The following is a 27,703-nucleotide window of genomic DNA, read 5'->3' as shown; positions in this document are numbered from 1 at the left end:
CCCAGTATGCGTGTGTTTGCATGCTTTCTGCATTTCAACAGGCATTAGAAAAAAAAAAAAAAAAGGAGCATACCAGCCTAGATTAAAGGAATGGGCTGAAAAAAGTGAATAACATGTTTACAGTTTAAGCAAATAAGGTAATGAAAGCCTCCACTAGAGTATACCTCCACTGATAATAATAAAGGCATGCTGATTTACACCATCTCAGAATATAGCCCTTATATACTTTGATTGTAAAACATTATATAACAGTCTGAGGTGGTATGACACAGTAGGGTAAATACCATAAATACTACTCTGTGGAGATACTACTAAGAGTTTTAAAAAGTATTTTACAGTTGACATAACTCATCTCAGGCCATAGCTAATAAATACATTAATTAAGTAAATGGATCCTTGGAAGTATTTGTATAAGCCCTGGGGATAATACATATCTAGCAGAGATGAATAAGCAGTGTACAGAGTTAATTTTTTTCCATCAGAAGCAAGAAAATTGTCTTGATCCTCCCCTCAGTTTTGACAGTGTTCACCAGCAAAACCCCTTTCAGCCTCTTTAAATGTTAAATACGGTGATTCTTGTCTTTTGCTTGTCTCACTCTCAGAGATGCAGTCAGTCAAGCGGAAAGCACTGCACTCTGGCTCACACAGTCATCTTTATAATTGCATTTTTTTGTAACCGTTATTATTTTTCACCTGGTTTTGCAAGAGAACAAGGCTTATGTGGCCAACCTATCAGGGCACTTCTGATACCTTGCAGAACTCCTGTCTGATTTCAACCAAATTTAATGCAGGGTAAAGGCCATTACTTAAGTCTTACACAAATAAGGCAGATAAGGGAGAGAGACCCAAATTAATGACTCTGTGAGAGAGAGTATTGCATGGGGTCAAGAGTTGCCTGCTACATTCAGCCTTCAAGATGTGATGCTTTTAGCCCAGCCAGGCAGGTGGGTGGCACACCAGAAAGCTGCTGTTCTACAAGACACGTGGATGCAAGACACAAGCCTATAGGAAGGGGATTCAGCAGTCTGCTTCTCCTGACTGCTTCATTTATGTCTAAGACAGTTTTCATTTTAAACATGCATGCATTCTGGGAATTTTTAAGAAGACTGGATCAAAAAAAGAAAGGAACAAAACTGATGTCAGTGTTCTTAATAGAAGTATTTTTGTTGTTGCAGCTGTCATCAGTAAAAAGTTATTAATAATTGCAAACATCTTTGATTGTGACCTTTCTGCTGCTTGATATTGCCCTGTAGCAAAGGCCGTTCTCCTAGCCTGTCAGCTTTGCCCATGTCACCCTCCTCCTTGCAAGCTCATTTTGCTTCTTCCCCTGATCACATCAAGTTGGTTGACTTTACTTTCAAGACCATTTGCAACCCCTCCTTACCTTCCCATGTTGTCTTTCAGGCTGTGGCTTCATAATTGCTTTCTTTCACACCAAACACAGGCTGTGACTAGACAGGGTGGGCTTGCCCGTTGTTCCCAGCTGCTTCTGCCGCTGGTGGAACTCTGCCTTTGTTTCCTTGCTTAGTGGTTTAATTGTTAAGACCCTTTCTTAAACCTAGCTCAGCCTGCAGCCATACCAGCACTGGAGCAGACGAGGCAGACTGTGGGAACACCCTTCTCGGCGCCAGCCTGGGCTTGGGTTGGCTGAGAGCACTTCGGAAACTGCAGCCTCCTTCGGTGTGGAGAGGCTGCCTCTTGTCTCCGATCAGCTTATGGTGCCAGCCTTTGCCAGTCCCTTGTTATTATTGCCAGCAAAAGAGCGTCAGATACACCCAGGGGCCAGAAATACAGTAATTCAAGGCAGAAGTTGGGGAGGGAGGAGCCAAATCAACACATACCCCTTCTTGCTCCAATATCTCCCTGTGTTATTTCCAAGCTGAAATGCTGACTCTGCAGCTCTGTGTGTTCATGCATCACCACAGCAGTCCCAGAAAACAACCCCCACTCTGCCTTACATTTGATGGCTCATTTACACGATTTAGAGGAAAATGTTGAAGAAGTCCCACTTAAACTTGTCCTTACATAACATACTGCAGCAGTATGGAATCCACGACAGCCTGAGGGGGTTTTCTGCCCTGTGCACATCACGTAGTGCCTGGGTCAAGCTCAACTCCAGTTGTCATACAGTTTCCAGTGAAATGTAGTTGCTTTGTGTATGAAATTGATGGCTGTGCATGTTCTAAGACTTTTTTACTGTTTGTGGAAATCTCTGGTTATTTAGTACCGCAGAGAAACAAATTATATAAAATTTTTGCATGTGGATGATTTTTTTTTCTTAGGCAGTTCATTGCTCTGCTTTTGGAAAAAATGTGCTTTTTTTTCCCCTTGTGTTCTAGCGTGGTTTTACTGTATCTGTCTCTTTCATAACTCTGTGCCTTTCACAGACTTTGGATTGAGCAACTGTGCAGGCATCTTGGGTTATTCTGATCCATTCAGCACCCAGTGTGGGAGCCCAGCATATGCAGCCCCTGAACTTCTGGCAAGGAAAAAATACGGGCCCAAAATAGACGTTTGGTCCATGTGAGTTACTTCTCTAGTTTATAATTGTTATTACTGTCATCGTTACCCATTGCTCAAATGAGAAACGTTATTCATGTATTTGGCTACTCTGAGCAAGAAAATCTGTTTAATTAGTATGACTCTGAGCTATGTTGCACAGATATCTTGTTTTGAAATAGATCTTTATGTACCTGCATATAGATTGCTAGAACATACAGCATGGAGAGATTGCAGTAAAGCACAACTGTTGATCAGTGATGTTCAGACATAGTAGAAGACATGGCTCTGGCATAAGAGGACCAACAGCTTTTTTAGGTTTCCCCAAAGGATCTTCAGGCGTTCATGTGAGCTCCATGCACTATATCCACAGTCAAGTCTGACAAGAAATGTGAAATCTTCAGGTCATCGCTTTGAAAGCACAGTCGTTAAAGGGAAAATAAAAACGGCCAGAAAACTTGTGAGCCTTTGTGAGCTTACTAGTGTTCAGCCAAAAGAACAGACAGGAGTCCCTGGTGCCAGAGGTAGATTAAGCCAGAAAGAATTTTTGCAGTCAATGAATTTATCTGCTGTACTGTTTTAGACTGTGCAACTCCCGCTACCCTCCTGTTGGCCATGGGCATGGTGTCAGTTATCCTTGCCAATCCTGGAGAGGAATTAGCTGAAGTCAGCTGAGTTTTAGCTTTTGCTTTAGTATCAATAGATTTGTCCTCACTAAATGGGGATAATAGCATTTGAATAAATTTCAATGAAATTACAGAATGAGTACAGTTCCAAACTTGAAGTATTTGGAATGCTTGGAAAATGTATAAATACTGTTACACTGACCTTTGTTTATATATGAGACTAGGGCCTGGGCCAAATTCATCTCTCAGTTTGATCTCGTGGGTACCCTGTTGCTCCTCAAGGTTCTTTGTAACTTCCCCTGCTGAAGCTTATTTTGCAGTCTGTCCTCTTGAGGACACCCGCAGTTAAAGCATTGTATGGGTGCTGAATTTCTCACTCCAGCAGCGGGTCATCCATCCACATCAAGGCTGAGAGTACAAGCCCTGAAAAACGCAGTCAAACAGAGCACAGTCATTCTTGTAAACCATTTAAACTTCTCCAGTAGTAATGTCCTGCTCTTTTTTTCAATGTAAAAAAAAATCATTAACTCCTACCCTTCATTATAGCTGAACAAATGGTGTCTGTGATCACAGCTCATGATAGCGCGCTGGTTTAGTTTCTTTCTGTTCACATACATGTATTCAGCAGACTGGGAAAGCAAATTCCCAAAAGGGAGGAATTCCAGTCAAATTGAATTTAAAGCCCTTTTAAGAGGAAAAAGAACAAGAGTGCCCAACCCGCTTTTCAACGCTGACTTCACTGGGCATAAACAAGCACTAAGTTTTCTGCTCTGAAAAATGTAGTTGTTCACATCTGATCTTTGGGCTGCACCAGAGGCCGTGGAGGTCACCTTTGGGTGCTGAACCAGAACCTGATATGCCTCCGTTGGTGCAGACAGACATTCCATACCCAGAGCAGCACCAGGACAAGGTCTTCAAAAGCAGCATGTTTATGCAGCCTGAGGAGAGACTTATTTATGGTGTTGGCCGAGAAGTTGCCTGAGAGCTGGGCTTGGTTCTGTGGTGCCCAGCTTATGTCCTACACATCACGTGACCCTCCATGAGCAAACCTCTAGGAATTCTTACCCAAGTTGTTGTGTACAACAGAAGAGAGAGCTTTTTCTGGTTTGTTTTAGTACCTGTCAGACATTAAAGATGAAGTGCAGTCACTAAAACCTAAGCCTGTTTTTTCTTGTTCCTGATCATTTTGTTTTCTTTTTCTCTGTTTTTTTTAGTGGGGTGAACATGTATGCAATGTTGACTGGAACATTACCTTTTACCGTGGAGCCATTCAGCTTGAGAGCTTTGTACCAGAAAATGGTGGACAAAGAAATGAACCCTTTTCCCACCCAGCTCTCTACAGGTAATCTGGGACCTGTTCATAGCCAGTCGGTCAGAACCATTGCATTGAATTCTGGATTGTGAGTCATGCTACCAAGATGGCATGCTAATTGTGAAAAATACCCTTTTTTTTCATTTTAGCCTCCAAAAGATCTGCGGGAGTTGCTGTAATATAGCTCCTTTTGCTTTAACTTCTGTGTGTAAGCTGAAGAAGTGACAAGTTGTGCTGAATATGAGAGAACAAACGTGATATTCTCTGAAATTGCTTTTGTAGTGTAGTTGGTCAGTTTTGCACATTCACATGATTTTAGCATAGAGTATGGGTGCATGAACACATTATTTTGGAATAACAGATTCTTGGGCATTATCCTGACTAGGGTTGAACGATGAATGACCTTGCATTTATTATGGAATAATGACATGCACACAGAAAGTTATTTTGGTACAGTGACCTGTGATAACCTTTGTGTGTTCACAAAATGCAAAATTGTTGATGTATTAGTATTAGAAATATTAATTCCTGCTTCAAAGCCATGTCACTAGGCAACAGAATCATTTTTCAGCTTATAGCAAGACTGTTCTCAGCATTTGGAGCAAACTCTGTTTTGTAGTTGGGTTTTATTTTTGTATGCTAAATTTGTTGTTCATGGACAGCTTCTGTTCTCCTTATCTGGCAGCCTATTTACAAGGGACATTCAATAAAATTAAAAATTGCTAATAGAAAAAGGGTTACAGAGCGTACATTTTCACCCAGTACACTAAAGGATGACACCCATTGTTACAGGGTATAAGAAAAAGCCCTTGGAAGTTTTGTCACAAGGTGAATTCTCCAAGTGCAGGTTTACCTGCACACGGAAGAAGTAGGTAGTTAAGGGTTCTCTCACACAGGTTATCCATGGATCAAGTGGAGTATGTTGGTCCTTGTTCACTCAGCATCTTTCTGAAGTACACTTTTCCTGCCAGCAGTTCATATTGCTGGCATGTTGTAAAGTGGTAGGTTTACAAGTGAGCTGGGATGCTGCAAGTCTTGCTGTCTATTTGACGCAATTAGAGTGTTTGGTATTTCCATTTCGGAGACTTCCCGTTAGGATTCAGTTGCACAAAATGGCTATTTTAATGTTCTAGCACACGCTCTAAAGCCCCACAGAGTAAATTAAAAGAGAGCTTATACTGACTGCATTGTGCTGTACTGATCTAGATGCCAAATGCTGCATCACTTGCAAAGTTACTCTTGAATTCAGGGACTATGTATATCATAGTAAACATTTTCCAAGTTTGGCAAAAAATTTAACTCCCAGAGTGAGGTTTTTACTGATAAAGAGCAGTTATACGATGGCTATGCAGTGTCTTTGAACCAATGGACTGTTTCCTCAGTGATTTTTTTTCTTTCGGTTATCTTTAAGTGGGAGATTTCACTGACTTCACTGGAACAACTCATGTGTTAAAGGCTAAATCACCCACAAAAGGCCTGTAGAAGACCAGACCTTCAGTAGCAAAAAAGATAACATTACTCTTGACAGGTTTCATTTTACTGTTTCATTCATGCTATCATTTTATAACGGAGATCAAATTTTCCCACAAATGTGTCTCTGTAGCATTCATAGCTCACTGACACTATGGTCTCTGGTGAGAAAGGTGTTTTGTTTATTCTGTGAGAACTACAGCAACTTGAACTTTCAGACATGATGGCAAATTAATGGAATATATTTAAATATGTTAATGTTTACTCACCGAACAAAGGAACACATTGGTTCTTGATCTAAGTCAGCGGCCTTGCATGTTCACTGACATGGCAGTCTGTGATTTAAAGATGGCATTTGTTCGTGCCACAGTTAGGCTTTGGGTCAGCGGGTAGAAACTCTGCTCCTCTGCTCTGCAAATTGTTGTGTTCATTAACTTCTTAGGTTTATGGATGTTTTTCTTTAATCAGGTTTTCTTTTTCTGTAGATTCACATACAGAGATTTTTTGCAGGAGTATGTTTTACTTGTTCAGTATGTTGTCTTTCAGTATTTAATTTCACAGTTACTGAACACACAGTGCCATCATAAAAGCAGCCAGTCACCACTAAGTAAGAGTATCTTTTACCTGTGTTACTTAAACGTTGGGTGACCGTGAGTGCCCAAAGGAACTGTGTAGCAACAGGGAAAGTTTGGAATTAGTGTTTGATTTTCCCATTTAGGAAACTGTTTTTCATTAAGCTTCTTAAACAACACAGCTATCTGATTATTGATTTTAGGTGAGCAGAGTTCAGTTGCTCAGGAAGTTGGTATTCACCTTGCACATGTTCCTTTTTTTTTCCCTCAATTTACCACTTCCATATGCTTATGGTCTTCCTTCTGAAACAGAGAAGTGGAGATGAGGAGAAAAGACGTCTTCTATCCATGCCTGTAGTTTGGAGGAAGAATTTTATTAGGTGGAGCTCGCCCGTGGCTTGTGAAATGACCTCATTGCATTTTCTCTGGCTGGTTTTGTAAGCGATACCCATATACCTGATTATAACCAGGCACACTCTCACAGTGTGAAGAAGACACTGAGTTGGTTTCATTCATGCCAAGGAACATGAAGACAGCAGAGGTCTTGTAATCCCCACCTGAAGTGCACTCTATTTCTGGTCATTACTGAGCTCAGTATACTCAAGGAAATTAAGAGAAAAATGTAGTTTTGCATGATGTTGGTCTCTCATTTGTCAAAAGAACAATGTTTGCCCAAAAATTACACCATGGGAACAAAATTCCACCAAGTGCAGTTCACCATCTAGTTCACCAGATGAGTGCTGTCCTCCAGCTCATCTCCTTGTAAAGGAGGCCTCAGGTAACGCAGCCCTGGTGGGGTGGTTCACATCACCCTTTGTTTGCCAGCCTACTTGGTGCAGCAGGGAAAATGGCTTCAGACACAGTGGGTCCAAAAATCGATTGGGCAGCTTTGTATTTGCTCCCTGAGGGACTGATTTTGCTGTCCCACAGCCACGTGGCTAACTGGAAAAGGCTTCTCTCCTCCTTGTACTGTCTGACAGCTCAAATCAGCCAAGGTGCTGTTACTCATCTCCTCCATGTCACCCAGGTCCAGCTGGCCAGGGAGCCTCCCAGGGGGGATCTTCTCTCCAGAATTAGTTTATCAGGGTCGGGATCTAATGATCTCTGTGATGCTTTACAAGCTTCATTTGTTTAGTTTGCCTTTAGCCAAGGGGTGAAAAAAAAGTAAGATTTTCAAGGAGACATTAGATGGTTTGGGGACTGAGGGTGGTGGTGATGGAGGGGGAGTGTGTTGTTTTGGGGAGGGAAGTTATTTAGTTTGCTCTCAGCCCATAGGATGCATGCGGTTTTTAACACAGAGATGGGGGAAGTATTGGAGACACAGGAGATAAAATGAAAGAACAAGGGGTTTGTTGTTTGCCATAATGGGGGGTTCTGTGCCTGAGAGGCATGACAGGGGGGCACTCAGGTTTATGAACTTGGATGTAGACTTTTCCTGCTGCTCCCACAGTACTGCTGTTTTAGGAAAATAACAAAAATATTGGGAAAGTTTAAGTAAAGTATCTCACAAAAATCAGTGATTTGTGAAGAGAGATCTTAGAAAAAACCCGAGACTTAGCTGAACTAGTAAATACATAATCATAACTCTCTCTCTTCCACATATAAGCTTCTTGAGGGTAGGCCTGCATTGAAATGGAGAGCCTCTCAGGGCCCTCTCTATCTGATACTTGCTTTTTGCAGGATGTTGAGCACAGGAGTTACCCAAGCTGATTTATTTGAGGAGAAAACCTTCCTTCCTCATCCACTGCCCTGCCCTGGCATGTCAGCCTAGCTGTCCTGTCCCATGCTGCAGGTGGGGGGTGATGCAGATGTGCTTTTGGAGATAAAAATGCCTGGGAGCACAGCCAGGCAAACAAGAGGGAGAGCAGCAGTCTCATAGAAGAGAACCTGTGAAGAGCAGGGACGCTGTGCCTAGGTTAACTTTTATGCCCTTTTCAGATGAGGAGGACATCATGGCCTCACCAGCAGACATATTATTCTCCTTAAATTGCATGTGGAAACAGGGATTCATGAGGGTTTCACTGTATTGCTGGTGGAGAAGACATGTCACGGCTGCTCTGCTTCCGAGTATAGGATGGTGTGGCGCTGAGCCAGCATGCTATGGTGGTGAGGTCAAATGCCTGTAAAGCTGAATGGGAAGACCGGCCCATAATTTCACAGTTTTCTAGCACTGAGGCATTAGCACATCCAGTTTGATCTGCTTTGTAACACATGCCTTTAAGAGATTTGCCTGCACTGAGCTGAAGTAGCTATGTTGCCAAGGCTGTACTGCAGCTTACCCAGAAGACACATCCCAGAGGATACCATCCCATACCACAGTGGTCCTGTGCTGCCACTGCCCACAGCACCTTGTAAGCTTGTAATTAGGCATGACATGCTCAGGAGAGCATAGGATGGGAACTGCAGCTCTGCTGTGGAAGAAGGTGGAAAAAAGCTCCGAGGTCCTGTCCATCTGACCCGGAGAAAATTGTGCCACAGCCATGACTTCTGCCTCATGCTTGCCGTTGACTTCATTCAGGACTCATTTGGCAACATCTCACTTGACTGTATTTCATCTACAAAATCATTCTGATCTTGGTTTTCCCAGAATTAGATTTCTTTATTTTTCATGCAGGGAATTGTAGAGGACATAGTTAACTCTTTAATATTGTAGCCGATAAACTGAATGGAGCCCTGGTAATTTGAGGATAAAGACCAGATCTAGTTAAAACACATTCTGTTTTCAGCTCAGCTAGAGAGTTCTTGTGAGTCTTTAAGCTTGATTTCATTGCTCCTAACCATATAAGAAGCACATGACTTAAAAGTACTAGAAAATTACTTTTGAGGGTTGTTGCCACAAAATCTCAAGGGTTGGTTGAATGTCACTGAAAGTTGAAGGTTCAGTATTTGAATACAGAATAAAGCCCATTAATTTTACTGTACTCTTTTAATTTGGCTAAAATCTCCTGCAACTGACTGTAGGTTGGATGGAAACCAGGAGAGAATCTGTCCTCAAATCAAAGGCAGCCGAGTTCTCCATCTCTTCCCTCCCAGCTCTGCATCCCTCTCCTGCACTTATCCCCAGTCCATCTCCTTCTAATTTAAACACAGATTGATTGATTTGCTTCCAATCTGATTCCAACCTCTTGTCTTCATACAAAAATTAAGTTTTGGCTAACCTGCTCAGAAACTTCAAACAAGCTCTGAAACAAAAGGTGTTTTTTCTCCTCTCCTTTATGACTCTATAAATCATTGTGACTATAAATCATTGTTTATTTTACTTACTAATCTGTTATCAGTTTTTCCTTTTTCTCAAGGACATTAGAGCATACCATAAGGAAAATGTTCCTTTTTAGTTTACTCATGGTCAGGCTACACACCTGTAGTAACTCAACTACTATGTTAAGTCATAAAGCAGATGATGTAGCTATTGGATTTTTTTCTTAATTTCTTCACAGCGGCCATAAACTTTCTACGATTACTACTAGAGCCAGATCCTGCAAAAAGACCAAACATCCAGCAGGCACTTGCAAATCGATGGCTTAATGAGAACTACCCTGGAAGAGCACCACCTAATGTCACATATCCAAACAGGTACTGTGCAGAAGAGTGGAGAAAGCCTGCCATGGTGTATATACATTATATATGTTAAGACACATATAATATATATATATATACATATATAATGTATATAAAACAATATATATGTTAAAACAGCTCTGATGTTTCAGTTCCATTCGTGTGACAGCATCCCGGTGCATTTTCTGGGATTGCTTTTGTGACTCCATCCTAAAAGTGGTTAGGATTGGCCATTGAATATGTGTTACTTGAAATGGTCAAAACCACCTTAAATTAGAAGGTGGCATACGATGCATTATTTGCAGTGTGGTCTGGGGTACAGATCATATGGTTAATTGACTCCAGACCTTGGAATGGGTATGTATGACAGGTAGCTCTGATCTCCTTGTTTGTCAGTCACAGCCAATCAACCTTTCCAATAGAGACTATGCCTATTTGTGATACATACATGAGGCTCAGTAGATTAAGTAAATATGCAAACTCTGGTGAGAAAGGTCAGAATTGAATGATCTTTCTTTGTTGGTTGTTGATCTTGAATACCTGTTCAGTGCTGAATGCATGATTAAATGCAAACAGAGAACAAATCTCATGTCCAGTCAAACATCCATCTGTGAAAAAAGAAGAAAGATACTTGTGGTCCACTTTGCTTAGAAATAATCTTGCTTGACTCTAGACATGTGCAGTGTAGAGTTGACACATGAGCCAGCCAGCCTGGGCTCTCATTACAGTCAGTGGAGAGAAATAAGGGCCCTTTTTACAGAATGATTCATCTGACTTCTTTTTGATTCTGCAATAGGATGACTTTGTGCCCAGGAGATCCGAGTTCCTCTCCAGTGACTGTAAATGGAGCCTTGGGTCACTCAGAAATATGTCTATGTTTCTTCCTGTATCAAAGCCCTCCAGCTGTGTCTCACACACAATCTAGAACCTGCATTCACTGTAGGAGTTAGTAGCTTGCAGGCCAAGATCCTAAGTAAGACTGAGACAAAGACAGCAACATAAAGCCTAATTTTCATGCTTAAAATTTGATAGTGCCCCAGAATTTCTGTCCTAACTTGCTAAGAGGAGAGTCCCTAAGGGAAGATCCTGACTTCCCCCCTACAGTTTACTCAGTTGCCAGATGTCAGATGTAGTGTGTGCCTAGGGGCGTGGCAATTTACTTCTGTCTGACCATCTGAACCACTGTCCTTCACACAAAAATGTTTTCGTGTTCACCAGCCAGGCCACCTCTTTGTGTCAGTGTCCCTAAGGACTTGGTCCCATAGGCATGCCCAAGCCTTGCACACAGCCAGCCTTCAGCATTCAGGTCACAGCTTTGCTTGTCAAAGTGTCTCCCACCTGTTTTCCCCTCTGCTCCACCACTAGCCAGGGGAAAAGGGTGTGTTTCAGAGCTGTGGGTCCAAACCCTGTGGGGCTGAGAGACAACTGCAGCACCACTCTCTTACTGCTGAAACAGGTGATGAGCGCTGCCACTGCTTGATCATGCTGAGACCTGGGCACAGGAAATCATTCTGAGCCCTGAATCTCGGGACAGCCTTTAGGAATTTTTGGAGACCTCCTTTCCCTTTGACATTGCTGTTGGCTGGCTTATGGGTCATAGCCCACACAGTCCAGGCTCCTACCTGAGTCACCTCCCTTTTCCCTCTGTATTGACAAGCAACAGAGATGCCGTAATTTAGCAGCAAGCATTTCCCCATCCAAAGGTAGTGTCTTAACTTTGAAGTACTGCATCGTGGAGAATCACTCTGTGCAGTTCTTTGACCTGAGGAGAATAATAGGTCTCTCACTCTCAGAATATGGTTGGAGAGACGTTGAGCAGCTTGGATGCCTGGAGGCATCATGAGAAACAGGGAGGGCAAATGTGAGGCCAGCTGCCTGCAATCCCCAGACCTACGTGGACAGAATATAAAGATGGCCCCTGTGAACAATTGTTTCACCAGGAATAAGAATGAGAACAGGCAGACCCATTATCTTGCCATTACTGGCCCAAATTTAAGGGCAGTTGAGTTAATTTGTGTAGTATGCTGTCCAACAAAAGGAAATCTGAGTTTCTATGGTGCATTGGACCGTACTGAAGTATGGTACATATGAACATTGTATGGTAAAGAAAGGGAAAACAAGTGTAAACTAAATGAGTCATTAAGCTAATGAAATCACTGTCATAATGAGTCTAATCAATCTACTAAACATGGCATCTGTTAAGTGAATGTAAGTATAACTGAGAGCTGTATGGGTAATTTAATGCTCTTGCTGTGTGTGTCTTATCTGCAGAAAAGAGGAAAAAAGACAGGAATAGGGCTTGAATGTGCTTTCATAATTCTTTTGCATTTGTAGGTACATTTTCATGCCTCTATTTTTTAATTCTTAGCTTGCAGTTGTCAGGCTATTAGATAGAAAGCTGTGCAATGCTCTTTATTTATGGAGTACCCATTAATCATTCCCTTCTAAAGGCAAGCGAATCAAATGGAAGAAGAGAAGAAAATGCAGTACCAAACTATAGATAGGGCATATGTTTGCTCATGCATATATGTGTATATGGTGATGATAGTAATCCTTTCCTATAAAAAAGCCAACAGTTTCTTTTCTTTCTTTCTTTCTTTCTTTCTTTCTTTCTTTCTTTCTTTCTTTCTTTCTTTCTTTCTTTCTTTCTTTCTTTCTTTCTTTCTCATTGTACTGCTTTTCTCCTCATTTGTTCTGAAAACAAAAGAAATCTGAACCCAGATTTTATGTGACACTGTAAAGCATAAAAGCCATACAGATTCTTTCTTTCACTTCATTTTTTGGATAATATTTCTTTAGTTTAGTTAGTTGATGCCCCAAGCTTGACCTACCTAGACTTTATCATACCAGAGCCTTATAGGGGAAATACTCTATAAAGTCTAAAATATTTAAAGACATGTCCTGACTCCTTTTGAGCTTGCCTCAGAAAGTACCACTAAAGTCAGCTTCAACAGCTTCTCCAAGTTTTTGATAGTGTGCAGATATGGGTAAGATGTGTCAAAACAGTTCTGAAAAGTCCCCTACTGAATTTGCAGAGAAACACTCCCTCTCTTAATCAGCACAAGCAAGAAGCTGTGTTATGTTCTTGCAGTGCTCTTCCACCATTTGGGGGATAACAGCCATTGTTCCCAAGACAGGAACATGGTAGGAAAGGGGAGAGCGTGAAGATAAGGTGGAAGAATGGAAGAAACTGCATTTTCAGGAGAATATTCTCCCAGGCTTTTTATAAGTTTGCCTTTATTAAAGAAATTCCCTGAAGGCAAGCAAAAATTTCCCATTTTGTTGAGCACTGTAAGTAGAAATTGTTTGAATTTCTTTTGCTGTCCAGATGCTTTAATGTGCAATGGCCAAGCTAAGTTTTACTTTTTAATTTAAAAAAAGCCTAATCCTTAGCTGCAGAATGAATGTTAATAAGCATGCCAGATAAAGGAAAAGAGTTATTTGAGAAGTTTTGCATCTTGTCTAAGTCCTCTGTGTCAGACCAGACAGTTGTCCAGGCATTCCTTGCATCACAGGTGCACGGGACAGGGGGACATCAGGGCAGGAGTGGGAAAGGTGGAGAATTGTCCTTTCAAAGGCAGAAGGCAGGTTATAAAAAATCCCACAACCTAAGCTTCCCTAAGTTGCCTTAGCTGGATATTAGGCTTGATATTAGGAGCAAGGAATATCCTTTAGAAACTGAATGAAACCCAGCATTTCTTCGGAAATGGATGGGAGTTGATATGTACATCTAGGAAGCTGGCCAGTTCATTTAGAGGTCTAAATAGGAGCAGGGTTCTTTGGAAAATCTGGTTTTAACTTAGACTGAGAAGATGCTTAGCCATTTCCACAAGGCTGCTGTACTCCATGTCTTGCTTTGGCTGAGTCTGGTATAGACTTTATAGAAGAGCACATACATAAACATGTCTTGTGCTTTTAGCTGACATGAGTATAGCACCAGTTTTCCCATTCTGAGAGCTGCTGTCATAACCCTCCCTGTACGTCCCCCTTCTCCAGCATGAAATTCCCTAGCTGCTTAGTGAATGACTATTGTGTAACAGGTAAGAGGTGAAGCTGAGTGCAGTGGTGTTTGATTACAAGGAAAGAGTAATTTCAGAAAGCCAAATGTAGCTGCCTGAGTTGAATTTTACCTCTTTTCCTTCAAAACCAACCAGATGATCTTGATGGTCTTCACTGATCAGATGTAGGGTAACGTATGTTGGCGTCCTGAGCATCACGGTGCCATTTTGCATCAAGGTAGGACATGGTGGGAAGAGTGCTGTTCGATCAGCTATCACGGCTTCCTGCAGTGCCCATGGTTCCCAAAGAGTCTGCCCTTCTCATGCCTGCTCACAGGAGGAGGGAGCTAATCACTGCCACATTACTGAGCCTTTCAGGCGTCTTCTTTACACTCTGCCACATTCCCGATGGTTGGCAAGGTTCTGCCACTGGGAGGATGGTATGAAGGGTGTGCTCTGCCTCTCTCTGTGTGCAGGATTCACCTTGAGGACCTCAGCCAAAGCGTGCTGCTCCATATGACGGAGAAGCTCGGCTACAAGAACAGCGACGTCATCAACACTGTGCTCTCAAACAGAGCGAGTCACACACTTGCCATCTACTTTCTACTTAATAAGAAGCTGGAGCGCTACTTGGCAAGCCTTAGGGTAAGTACTGCTTGATGCCAGTTCTTTGGACAAGTGGGTGAGGAGGGTAAAAAGAGTGCTAAAAGTTTCCCTGATTGTGGCATTTCATCTCAAGGCTTTACCCCAAGGTTTTTGTTTTTCTAATTTTGTAGCAGTAACCATGAACGGGAAGTATTCCTTGCAAACTGATATTTCAGATAAGAGTTCTCCAGGTTGCAGAGATAACTGCTGATAGGCTTTATGTCTCACAAGTCCCTCTTTCCATAGGAGATCCCCTCCAGGTAGGCAATTACTGTACAGAAAGCAAACTGGCTATGTAGAGCCTTACTTGTGGCGTACTGTGTCTGTATGTTGAGATAATTCTACTGCTTGAAATATCAGTAACACAATGTAATTTGATTCAGCAAATCAAGAGGAAGCCTAAGAGCTATTAAGATTGTATTTAGTTTTTAAGTGAAAACTTAGCTGAAAATTTTACACGCAGAAGAACATGAATATAAAGTCCCCTAGTGTCCTGCCGACATTTCTGGCCCCTGAGTATGGCTTGGGGGTCAGAAACACTGCTGATGGGCTTGCACAGCAGCTTTTTCTAGGGCAGGAGTCTGCTGCCACGTGTCACCCGTCCTTCTACATCCCAGGGAGCTGGGTTCTCAGGCCACATTTTGCAGGATACTTGCTGGAGTGCTAGGATGGGCACAGTGCAAAAAGACAGGCTGTGCACTCTCTTACCCTTGGCCTCTCCACACAGCTGCCTGTGCTCTGGTGAGGAGTCATAACTAGTTGAGGGCCTGTAGGCTCCTGTGTGACTGCACGAGCAGGAGGGTGGGTTGTATGGAGTTTTCTTAATGTGTTTGCTTCTTACAGAATTATCCCCAACGGCCTTCCAATCTGACAACAGGTTATTAGGTTTTTTCTTTTCTCAGTTCTTTTAGCAAGCTTGTTTTAATGATGATGCCAACAATGATATTTAAAATGTAATGGACCAAATTCACCATCTCTGTAAGATGCAACCCCCACTGAATTCCAAGAGCGGATACGTCCATCAAGCAGTAACTGAATGTTAGTTTTCTCTAATTATTTTACATACTTTACTTTTCTGTGTTTCTCTCTCCACAGAAGTCGGAAGGCCAGGACAATATTTGCCACAAGAATCAGCTATACCAGATAGAAAAATACAAGGCAAATAAAGACTCCTATGAGGTAAAGCTCATTGAAGCTCATTAAGGTACTTTGAAAGCAGACTGAATTTGAGGATCCTTGGCAATTGTGATTAAGGCAATGGGTTTCTGGACCTGCAGAGAAAAAAAAAACCCTGTGATCTTGCCTGTGTGGGACAAATAATCTCCTCAATTTCTCTTTGAAGGAACAAGTATCAACCCCCTAAGGTGGAAGTGTAAATGTGACTTTCAGCTTTATGAAGAAAATAAAGTTTAAAATGCTCTGTTTAGCAAAATAATGCATACATTTTCAGGAGGCTCTGTAGTTTCATTCTGGGGTGCAAGTTGCTGGTGGTGTAAGAAAACCATAACTGCCTTGAGTCTCAAGACCTTGGTGGTGTAGGGCAGAGAGCTGAGTAACACCCAGGGTGACCCTCCCTGGTCACCCGGCTTTCCTGGTGTGCTGGGCCAACCCTGGCTTGACTACCAGAAATTATGGAGCTGTATTAGCACAAAACTGTACCCAGATTCATGTTTTTTACTTCTTAGAAATGATGCAGAGCTAGCCCACTGCATTGTGAGGGAATTCCCTTGGCCAAAGAAAGGATTTAACCAGGTTACCTTTTGCTCTGTCGGTCTCCAGTCTTTTTGCCTGCAAACAGAGAAAGTAGTTTGTATTAAGAGAACACATTTCAGATAATGGGAGTCTTCTCATGGCTGTATTTTTCTTCCCTGGCTGATTCTTTGCCAAGCACTAAAATTACAAGAGTAATGTGAGTTGTGCAATTCTTACCTACCAACACAAAGAGCAGTATTCTTGAAGAGTCTACCTATTTCAAAAGCTACGCTTCAGCACTGGATTGATGATCTAATTTCAGGGGCAAAATTGTATCATGGCTGGTTTGTTTATACTAAAGACTGCAAGACAAGTTGAACTGCAAGCCAGATGGAAATATCAGGGCAAAGTATTTATCATTCTTTTCTTACATAAATCAAAACCCACCTTACTTAAATGTGTCAACAGTGGGTCGACTCAATGAATATAATATTTCAAAATGCTCTTTGACAGCTTACTTCAAGCTATTGCAGGACAACCTGCCCCTGGGAACACAGGCAGGTCCCTGGAGGTGAATGCTGTAGATGTTGCATGGTGCATCCTGACACTCTCCAGGCAGCTTCCTTCAGGTGCTGGAGTCACTTCTCTGCATGGTGACGGGGAGCCATGGACAGCTCTGCCTGCCATCCAGGCATTAGCTTGCAGCTTCTGCACACCCACCCCACGCAGGGGAGTCTGCAGCAAGGCCAACCCGCTCCTACCTGCATGTAGCCAAGAAAGAAATGCGTGGTCTGTTTTGGTGGTGGTCCTGAAATCTCCACACCCCTAGAGCAGAACCAATGTTTGACTTCCCTAAGGATAATTGAAAACTGACAGTATGTTAGTTAAACATATTAGTAAACACCACTGTATGACCCCCCCCCCGTTTAGTTTGTAGGCATACTTGGGGATAAAGGCTCTCTCCAAAGCCTCTCCTGCACTCAGAGTTAGTCCCAATGTAGTTATTTAGAGGATGAGGGGGTGTCATTTCTTTCTTGAAATAGTTACCTTGATGCAATCACGGTGCAGACACTGCGATAATAATACAGTATATTATCTTTCTGCCTGGGCCTAGCTGAGTATAAAGCATGTTTTATATTGCTTTACCTGTATTTATGCAAGGCAATTGTGTTACCTTTACCTGTACTAGGACAGCTAAAGCAGCACATGTGGGTGAATACAGACCCTGGGATGCTACTGCTATTTTTAACAATGGTAGGCATCTCCTAAAGTGCCTTTATGTGGACGGGAACACAGCCCTGGTAGTGTCTAGCTTATGCCACTGGGATCAGTGGGTGCCAGTGGGACTCAGGAGTAGGGATTTTGTAAGCTCAGGCAGGTTCATGAGCTGCAGACAGAGTCCCTTTATCATCCCCCATTTCCAGAGGGGAACTGGGAGGCACTGGTCCCTAGGCAGCCACTGCACAGAGAGTGGAGCTGTGCGTTGCCATGGGAATAGCAGGGAGAGGAGAGCTGGTCAGCTTCAGCTTCAGCAGTCAGCTGAATTTCTTCCTTCTCACTCCAGCGACTGAAATAAGGACTTTGCCTCAGGTGGGAGCCTGCCTGCCAGCAGCACTGCTTTTGGGGCAGGCAGCGGGACACAGGGCAGTGGTTGTGCCCAGACCCTCTTCTCCATTAGGTTTCTTAACCCGGGGTGGTGGGATCAGTGCGCCAGGGCTGAGGGTGCCCGGAACTGCTGTTGGTAGGAAGTAACCAGGCTGTTTTGCAGGCTGATTTCGTTGTAGTGCTCAGGGCAGATGGGCAGCACAGGGAGGAGGGAGGCAGCAGTCTGTCTCTCTCCATCTCTTTCTTCTTGTTGGAGAGGCCTCAGGTGATGAGTGGCCATGCCTCCAGCAAATTCAGGGGACCAGCACTGGGGATACCTGCCTCCTGCAGGGTAGCTAATGGGCTCAGACTCAGGGAATTTGCAATTTTTTAATGGTCTTATCACCATTTCAGACATGGCCAAGGTAAATACCCTTTATCTTCCTTTCAATCCGTTGCTGGGACTAAGAGTAAATTTTCGGGTCGAGGTCAGGACAGGAAATAGCAGAGGATGATGTAATGCCAAACCTATTCAAGTATAACATACCGGTACAACTCCTGCATTGTGTGACAGCGTGCCATTACATGGCTGTGCACAGTACAGTGAAGAGTGAACTTTTATAACTCCCCTGAAGGAAATCTATCTCTCCTTTTAAAATATAATAATATGTGGCACATTGGGAGTTTAGAATTTTGGTCGTTTCCCCTCTCACAATCATCTAAGAGAAACACGTTAGTAAGTTTTAAGAATACTTGTAAGACTATTTGCAACATTAATCCATCATGAACTAATTAATTGCTAACACTGGATATGTGAATTCTCTTTTTTGTGGGTGCTTTAATTGTACAGCATGACTGTGTTACTGAAACTTAGAAAACGTAACAGCAGTTTGAAGGCAAAGTCGGAAGCACAGATGATGGTGAGGACCTGCAGCTTGGCTCTTGAACCATTAGGCTAAAAGTATTGCAGCATTGAAATGTCCTGCGTTCTGACAGATGCTGCAGCAACTGACATGCAAATCATTCCCTCACCTATCCAAAATAGCAGAACGCTGCTAACAGTCTTGATTGGCTCCTTTAGGTTTAATATAGTCACCACTTGGCCTCATCCTCACAAGTACCTTTAAAAATAATACTCGGTAGAGCCCAGTCTCTGCTGAACTTGGCAGCAGAGCTTCAGTGCCTTCAGAGGAAAAATAGTGTGATGGGCTCAAAATTAACTGTACAGCTCCCACTGACTCTATTGTCTCAGGATGTTATTCACACAGCATTATTATTATTATTATTATTATTATTATTATTATTGTTGTTGTTGTTGTTGTTGTTGTTGTTGTTGTTATTGTTATTGTTGTTCATGCATCATCATCATCATTATTATTTGTTGTTGTTGTTGTTGTTGTTATTGGTATTGTTATCACTTCATTGTCATCAGTAGTGACTGCTCGCCAAGATAGTGCCTAGGACCAATCAGATGTGTTGTTCCAAGTGCAGCATGGTCAGGGAGGAATAAATGCTCAGTGCTGAAGGTATTTACAGCCTCTAAAAGCCAGGGAAAAGACATCAGGTGGACAAAGAAGTATCACTCAAGCAAAGTGATGACTGCTCCATAATGTATTGGTTTGTTTCTGTGGAAGGGTTGCCAGCTTTAGCTAGCTAAAGGGAAAGAAATTGGAGGAGATAAGAAATGGATGGAGAGAAGACTGGGGACAGAAAAAGCCTGCGTGAAGGGAGACTGAGGTGAAAACAGTGAGGAGCTCACAGAGGGTCTCTGGTTCTCTCTCCCCTAAGTCACCTAACCACTTTCTGTATAAAATTAAAAGCTCTAGTTCATGATTCACTGAAGCTCTTTCTTCTGACACCATAACTTCTGAAAATTCAAAAGTTAATGAGCCCAGTGGTGCCCAGACACCACCTGTGCATGGAGTTGGACTCTGTCCGAGCTGAGAGTGATTATAATGAGTGCAGTCAGGTTGTTTTCCTCTTAGGTGTCTTAATATGTTTCCAGAGCTATTTAGTGGCCCAAGAGACCCCAAGCTGCCTTCTGCATCTTTCTTACCCTCTCACACATGTATGCATGTTACTTTGCATTTGAAGGTTTTCATAGACTTCATGTCAACAAACTTTCACAAGAACATCAAGAGAGCCTTTGGCAGTGCATAATTATCAGACAAAATACAGGCCTCAGCACATAATTGTGTGAAGGAACTCTCCTGCATTTTTAAAAAAAGACTTGTACTTACAGTGACTTTTCAATAAGACACAGCAAAACATGTTGTTTAAATAAGAATTGTGACCACAGAAACAACCCCTAAGCAACCAAAAGCCCCACTCCTTTGAGACTGGCATCTCAAACCAGACCACACAGCTTTGTTCCAGAAAGGTTGGAGATCTTTGAATCCTTTGAGGAGTAGCAAAATAAAGCTACAAATTTGATGCCTGATTTTTTTGACATGAAATAAGACTTTTGACCCCCCCTGAAATCACTGACAGGTAGATAGCATTATGCAGCTTGCAGAATCTAGTGATTCATGTTGAAAGAAGACACAGTGAATTTTCACTGTAAAGCAGTGCTTTGAAAATTGGATTCCTCTTCTGAGTCCTGCTCCCAGGTTCTGTTTTTCCACTGTCATCACTAGAGATCAAACCTATCTTTTAGGATGTATGTGCTTGCATTCTTCTCTGTTGTGAAAAGGGGTTAGGGCTCAGGGAAGTCTTGGGTCAGTAATTTTCTCCCCCTCCATGTCATGTTCAGTTGCAGAGATGCTGTAAAAGCAAGGGCCGTATTCCTCCAGATCTTGTTTGGACAGAAGATAGATGACTCAATGAGTTTAAACTTTTTTAAAGCTTTGCAGCTCACCTTTTCAAACGTCAGAGGAAGTGTAATAAAGACAAATCAAAGACTTTTTTTAGGTGCTTAAATAGGGAGGCAAATTTCAGGTATGGAGGAGCATAAACCTGTATCTGCTTGCTCCAGCAAGGTCTCATAGGACAAATGGCCTCTGAAGAGAAAGATTCCTATTCCCCATAATTTTCCAAAACCAACTTTCTCACTGCATGAATGTTAGAGCAGATGGATCCATGAAATCATGTCAAACAGATCAGAGGAAAATGAGACATGGAAGATTTAGTTATTTTGAGTAGCCAGGATAAGTTCCTTGTAAATACGTAGCATTTAATTCAGCTTCGGTAAGTGGCGTGCTTATAAGTCTGGGGGTCATTTAAGCTTCCCTTAAGTAAACCAAATTGTTCTTGTTTGTTTTGCAACTTAAAGGACAAAAAACTCAAAGAGCAAGAAAAGAAAGGGGAGATTCTTCACCGTCAGCTCCCAAAGAAAACTGAGAAAAGTCCAGTTTCATATAGACAGCCTTCTTCCTGTCTTATCTCACAGATACAGAACACCAAGGCTCTGCTGAAGGACCGGAAAGTCACCAAGGCTGGAGGTCCAGAGAAAGGTCAGTGGGAGAGGTACCAGTGGTGTGTCCCTGTGTGCATGTGCATGTGTGGGCATGTGCAGTATTACTGAGAGCATCTTGTGTGTTGTGTGTTTGTTAGTAAATAGTTGTGGGCTTGCATTCGCTGTCTGCTCTGGAGGTGGTATCTGAAAGAGGACTGGATAATGTAGTCAAACACTGAAAACGAAACATCCTGAGGAAACCGTGACGATGTTCAGCAGTCATGAATCCTCACTTTTACTTTTGTTTTTATTTGACAGAATTCCCACAGTGTTTTAAAAAAAGCTTTCTTTCCTTATTTATACGTGCTTATACAAAATCATCTGCACTTCACACTGGTGCTTTGAAAGTATCAACACCCACCCCAGATCACTGACAAAGCAAAGCCGGTAGACAAGCTTCTTCCTACTGGTGAATGTGTTTTGCTAAGAGGGGACTAAGGGGCAGCACGTGAAGAAAAACCTGACCCTGAGGAGAGTGCCGGTAACAGTGGCATCCATGGGAGAAGCAGTGGGCAGCAGCTGATGGTGGAGGAAGGGGAAATAAGCAGTTGAGAGGAAATGCAGGTGGGACTACCAACCCCGGCAAATTTCAGGCAGCAAAAGGAGGGGGAAAAGCATTAGCAGGGAGAGGAAAAGACAAGACAGAGGAGAGCAGAGCATGAATCACGTAGGGTTGGAGGCAGCCTGGGAGGGATGGGTGAGAGCTGCTCGCAAAAGGAGGCAGAAGAAAGGAGTGGAGGAAAAGGGGACTCAGTGGGGAAAACGGGGTGTCGGTAGCACACACATAGATGGAAGACATTGAGGAGCAGGAAGGTGATGTAGCTGGCTGTTAAATAAGGGACCTAAAGGAGGGGAAGTCAGTACAGAGCAGCGGGGGGAAATATGGCGTTGTAGAATGTTTGCTGTGATGTCGGGGTTATTTAGAGTGGTGACATGGTGGTTTTATGCTTTTTCTCATTACTTGATTATTTATCATTTGATGTGTTCTACCTAAAAAAAAATGTCAAAATGGTGTTTGTTTGGCAGCACAGGCACCTCTGCTGCAAGGTAGCAGTAGTCACGGAGCTGGTCAGAAATGGAACATACTTTTTGTGAAAATGTAAAACACATTTAAAAATGCTCATTTTGTTCAGAATTTGTCATTTCTTCTGGGAGGGAGGCACAGGGGGAAGTAAACCTAGTTAATTCTTTTTCCTCTTCAGGTTTCTTCCTGCTTTTATGAACTGAAACCTGAAAATCATTCAGATCTCAGCTAAAGCATTTCTCTGCTTATGGATACCATGTTTTGACACTTCTTAAATGAAGGGGTCAAATAATTTTTACCAGTTTAGGAAAGAAACTAGTCAGATTAAGCCTGCTCTTCTCTTCCCAGACAACTCTCAATACAAGTGATTTCATCCCATGCATCCATTCAGGTCTCGACCCCTGCCAAGACCATCCCTTCCAAAAGAAATACATGTGCGATTTGGGGCTGTGACCTGAGGCCTGGCAGACCTAAATTATTTTATATCTCTTTTAGATGGTTTGAGACAAAGGGAACTCATGGACAGGGGTTAACTGTCAGTCTGCTATTATTTCAGTTAGGGGGAACCTAGCAAAGCAGGGTCCTTGGACAGCTTTCCATAAAGGCAGCAAAATGTGTTTTCATTCGACTAGCTTGAAATAAGTGAGTGCCAGCATCCTGTAGAAATCAAGCAGGTCTTCTCCACAAGTTGTTTTGTTTTACTGGTCCAAATCCTGTAAAGATTGTTCCATTTATATTTGGTCCTTGCTGAAGTCCATGTAACAAATCTGTTCCAACTGTAGCAGCCTGAGCCTGGCCAGTGCAGCTACTCCATATTTACATGTGTGAAACCAAGAACAGATTTTGTTCCAAAATGCAAGGAAAGACATTAGGGATTAACTCACTGTTGTCCCCTCTGTCTCTAGGTAGGTATGTCAGGGAATACAGTAAAAACCATGCAGAGTTGTGCTAAGAAAGGGGAAATGTGAGATTTCTCAGACATAGCCTTAGAGGATATAATTAATACAAACAGCTGAAGACATCTGTGGTTTTCCATTTCATGTCCACGTCTTACTCAGTTTAAGCACTCTTCCTGCCTTTGAGGAAGGTGGCAGATAAATTGCCCGTGAAACAGCAACGTAAGTATCAAATGAGAGTCAAGGAATTAGGTTCTGGGTATATCCCTATGACCATTTGTTTTAGCTAGTGCATTTGTCACGCTCTTCTAAAATTTGTTAAAGGTGATGTCAGACTCTGCCTGCCATGAGGCAGAGAAGGCAGTGCTATTAAATGCAATCTGTTCTTCTGGCTCCTTTTCTGATTGCCTTGCAGATTCCAGTGGCGGGGTAAGCCCTTTCCACGAACCCCTGGCAACCAAGACGGGCTGTGTCACTTCCAGCTCCCTGGAGTACCTTGAAGTCCAGCAGCCGCCCCCCAGAACCCCTCGGCTCCTCAAGAGGCAAGAATCTCCGCAGCAGGAGCCGGCCCGCACTGGGAGCCGGGCAAAGGACTCTCCTCTCATCCTGAATATTGTGCACTCCTTTGAGTCAGTTGACAGGGAGGACCAAGTAGACCAGGTTTCCCCCTCTCATCAGTACAGGATTTTAGGCTCACCAATGAATTTCCCTTACAAAAGCTCAAGTGAAAGGACACTGTCCCCGCTTTTTCAGCCAGGGAGTACATCCCCCGTCCACCCCACCCAAGTCTCTTTCACGTATGAAGAAAAATCGTATCCGACAAAGGAAGAAGCCGTGTCCCCTACTCAGCTGGTTTCCAACAACCCCTTGGGCAGCCCCAACTGTGTTAAAAGCAGAGGCAGATTCCCCATGATGGGGATCGGACAGATGCTGCGGAAGAGGAACCAGACGATGCAGTCAGCAAGCGACAAGCCGTTGGAAGCAAGGATGCCTCAGCTGCAGCAAATGAGTCCCACACAGATTTCCTTCAATGCAGCAGATGCTGTCAGTGGCCAGTGTTAGTCTGACATCCTGGGATTTGCTTTGCTTTTCTCTGGGACTTAACCTTTTTTACTTCAAACAAGAAGGGAAAGACACAGGCATGATACTGTCACTATGTAATAACCCACAGTGGTCCAGCATAGAAAATCAGAGGCCTGCTTTTAAGGAAGGCATTGTCCTACTTATTACAGTTGAAAGAAAAGGGCTCTGCTTGTGCTGTTAAGAAATACTAGCATTTGGCATCTGACTGTACAGTAAAACATGTCTTGAAAGAGCACTGTGAATATGTATTTTCACTGCTCTCATCTAGTATTGCAGTAAGGTTGATTGGAAGAACAGCGAGCATTAACGGTTTGATTCAAGGTGATCTGCATGGTGTCACGAATGCTGGTCCCATCCAGGATCTGTGGTAAGACTGTCTGTGCTCCATCTGCCTGTGCCACACAAGTACGTGGTACTGCTACAGGCATCATTCACATGGCTAGACAAGTGGGAAAACTCAAGATTCTGTGTCCAAAGTCAACTTGCTAACAAGCACTGCCAAGAAGATGAAGTTAGTAGAAGCTTGAGTAAAGACACAAGTGATCTAAACATTCAGAAAAAGTGGGAGTATGGAAATTCAAAGCAGATTTTACAGATAATTACATAACATAGATAATAATGGAGTCATTTTCTTCCTAAAGAAGATGATTTAATGACATCACTAGAAGAAATGTGGTTATTCAAAAGCAAGTTTCATCACGTGGTAATTCACCACACTAGGGGCTTGTTTCTTTCATATGATGGGTCTGCAAGTGGATATTTCAAACAGTAATCCAAATTGCAACATGCTGTTTAAACAATCCAGTCACCTCCAATTTCTGCAGCTGTACTAGTTCCATGGCATGCCTACATGCAGGGCTGCATTAGCCTGCTATAGCAGGGCAGCACTGGACACACCTGAAGGCTTTTCTGAGAGACTGAAGTGAATTAAAAAGACTAATAAAGGACACATGAACCTGTACCAATGACGTTTTATACTGCAAGATTGGTAGTGCAGTGGTTACCAAAAATTTGGTATTGTTATGAGTGGTGAAGATTAAGTTTCTTAAAAGGCACCATGTTCTGCATACCAGTCTTGTTTTTCTAAGTAAATGATACATCTGAGAAGTTGACAACATTTTTTTGGTTCTGTTTTTGTCTTCAAACAATTTCCTATAAATTAGAAGGTTTAGCCAAAGACTACTCTTTTCTTTTGTCTGTACCGCGCTTGCATATGTGTTTGTGTGTATGGGATGTCTCAACGAAGTTTGTTCCAATCTGGTTCCCAATTGGGCAGCCCTGACCCACGTGTGCCCCACTGCTGCCCACCCAATTAATGTAATTTCAAAATCCAAGCAGCAGAGGTATTGTCTTCTTCTTGGGGTTGTTGTTGGAAGTTGGAGATTTTGCCTTAAGACCATCAGTAGGATTCCAAGCCCTATTTTCATCAATATTCTGCAAACAATTTTGGGGCCCCACTGGTTTGGTGTCTGTGTAAATTCTGAGAGTTACCCCTGTTTGAGAAGCTTTCCTTCCAGTTTCATGCGAAAGATACACAGGGACTGGGGGAGGAGGGCCAGCAGAGCAGGGGAAAAGGTCCCCAGCAGAGCGCATAGCTGAGCACGTTCCTGATTCTCAGCATAGCACAGGCCTTAAACCAAAATCTGCAAGAAAAAAATTGGATGTTAATCCAAATACTGACAGAACAATAACGGGACTGTGAGTATTTTGAATGCTTGCTGGCAAACGCAGCAAAGTGTGAAAGCCCAGAGCACCCCTCTAATCCCTGCAGATGGGACCCTCACCTTGGCACTGATGTCACCCATCAGTTCAGTACGGAGGAGTCCATATGCATCTTGTACTCTTCGGTCTAGTGAAGATACCTGCCTCTGGGGTGGTTAAGCTACCTGTAAAATAATATGCATAAAAATCCCAATATGATAAGAAAGACAGCCCTAAAATAATTTTACTCATTTTCAGATTGAAAAATGTCATCTTCTGTTTGTACAGAGCACCTGTGACTCCCAGGGTCCATTTTAGCTCTTGTTTTCATTTAAAAACATTAAAGCATTTTCTTTTTCTTCATGCTAAGAACATGTTTTTGCTGCAAAGCTAGCAAGTGGAGACCACTAAAATCCTGTCTTTTGCGTGTGTCGGACTTGTGAACAGATAGCAGATACTGACTTGAATTACAAACTCAGGTTTATTTGGAACCCAATAAAAGGTTGGGGGAGGCAGGAAAGAGACATGTATTTTTTGTGAAAACCCAGTAAATATGTGTAAGAATCAGAATGAAAACAGAAATGTTAAATCTTTTATTATATTTATAGAGAATATATGAATACTACACTGCTAAAACATAACCATGTATCCAGCTTAGACAGTAGCTATGTACAGTCAAACTGCAGTGGCCATAGAAGGGACCTACTGAAATACAGTAGTGGAAATTCCAGGGGGAAAAAAATGTATTTGTTATCATTATTAAATATATGTACTTTTTGAACAAGATTTTCATGGACTGCTGACTTTGTTTGCCAGGTTGCTACGTAGCAAGGATAATCTAAATACAAAAACAACCAGGAAAATGGTGAGGTAACAAGAAGATTGCCAGCACCTTTACCTTCACCCATCAAAGACTATTCCCTTGAATCTGGCTGCTGACTTACCTATAAACCCTGAGTGAGCTAAAAGGCACAAAGTTGGATTTCCCTTCTTAATATTAGCCCTCTGCAAATTGTGCATCTTGCCTCTAGTCATTATCAAGGCTCTGTTTCTCAGCAGTGAAGGCTGATAGGTATCTCTAGTTCTTCCCACCTTAAAAAAAGAGGTCCAAAATGATGGGAAGGAATTGCTCCTCAGCAACGTATATTTGTATCCAGTTATGAGGGAGAGAATATGGTCGGATGGTTCAGATGAGAACCCAGCTTTTAGACAGCCGTAGGAAGTCACCCAAATATAAACAAAAGCATGTCTGGCATCTCTGAAGTTAATGTCTTCAACTTGTAGAGACTAGTCCTACCTTTGCTAAGCTTAGCACAGCCATGTAAACTGGTGATCAGCCTTGCAGCTTCAGTTGAAGCATTTCTGTTGCTGATCCCACAATTCTTGTAAGTACTGTTTCTTCCTCCTCCTACCTTTGTACAAATCTGTTTCCCAAAACTGATCCAAAGACCTCCAAATTCTGCTGAGGTCTTTTTATGGTGTGTGCAATATGCTTGGCACTGAGCCCATAATGAACCTGTTTGATAGAGTTGAAAATACACCTCACACGTCAGGTTGTGCATGGGGGAAAAGAGCACTGCTGAGCTTTG

At 42.6% G+C, this 27,703-nt stretch overlaps 1 protein-coding gene across 2 annotated transcripts in view; it reads left to right on the top strand.

Annotated features, from left to right (window-relative positions):
- Positions 1–26,906, top strand: part of HUNK (hormonally up-regulated Neu-associated kinase) — a 55,180-nt gene extending 28,274 nt beyond the window's left edge. The window contains exons 4-10 of one of the 2 annotated variants that reach the window (XM_026850578.1): positions 2,388–2,523; positions 4,340–4,467; positions 9,917–10,052; positions 14,512–14,680; positions 15,776–15,859; positions 21,228–21,408; positions 23,746–26,906. In XM_026850578.1, coding sequence (XP_026706379.1) covers positions 2,388–2,523; positions 4,340–4,467; positions 9,917–10,052; positions 14,512–14,680; positions 15,776–15,859; positions 21,228–21,408; positions 23,746–24,392 — 1,481 coding nt within the window. In that variant the 3' untranslated portion in view covers positions 24,393–26,906. The remainder of the gene's footprint in view (positions 1–2,387; positions 2,524–4,339; positions 4,468–9,916; positions 10,053–14,511; positions 14,681–15,775; positions 15,860–21,227; positions 21,409–23,745) is intronic. The other variant, XM_026850588.1, reaches the window with a different exon arrangement.
- The last annotated feature ends 797 nt before the right edge of the window (positions 26,907–27,703 follow it).

Source organism: Athene cunicularia (genome assembly GCF_003259725.1).
Source record: "Athene cunicularia isolate RWA chromosome 1 unlocalized genomic scaffold, athCun1 chr1_part1, whole genome shotgun sequence".
In the NCBI taxonomy this organism is placed as follows: domain Eukaryota; kingdom Metazoa; phylum Chordata; class Aves; order Strigiformes; family Strigidae; genus Athene; species Athene cunicularia.
This window is presented reverse-complemented; position numbering and strand designations above follow the sequence as displayed.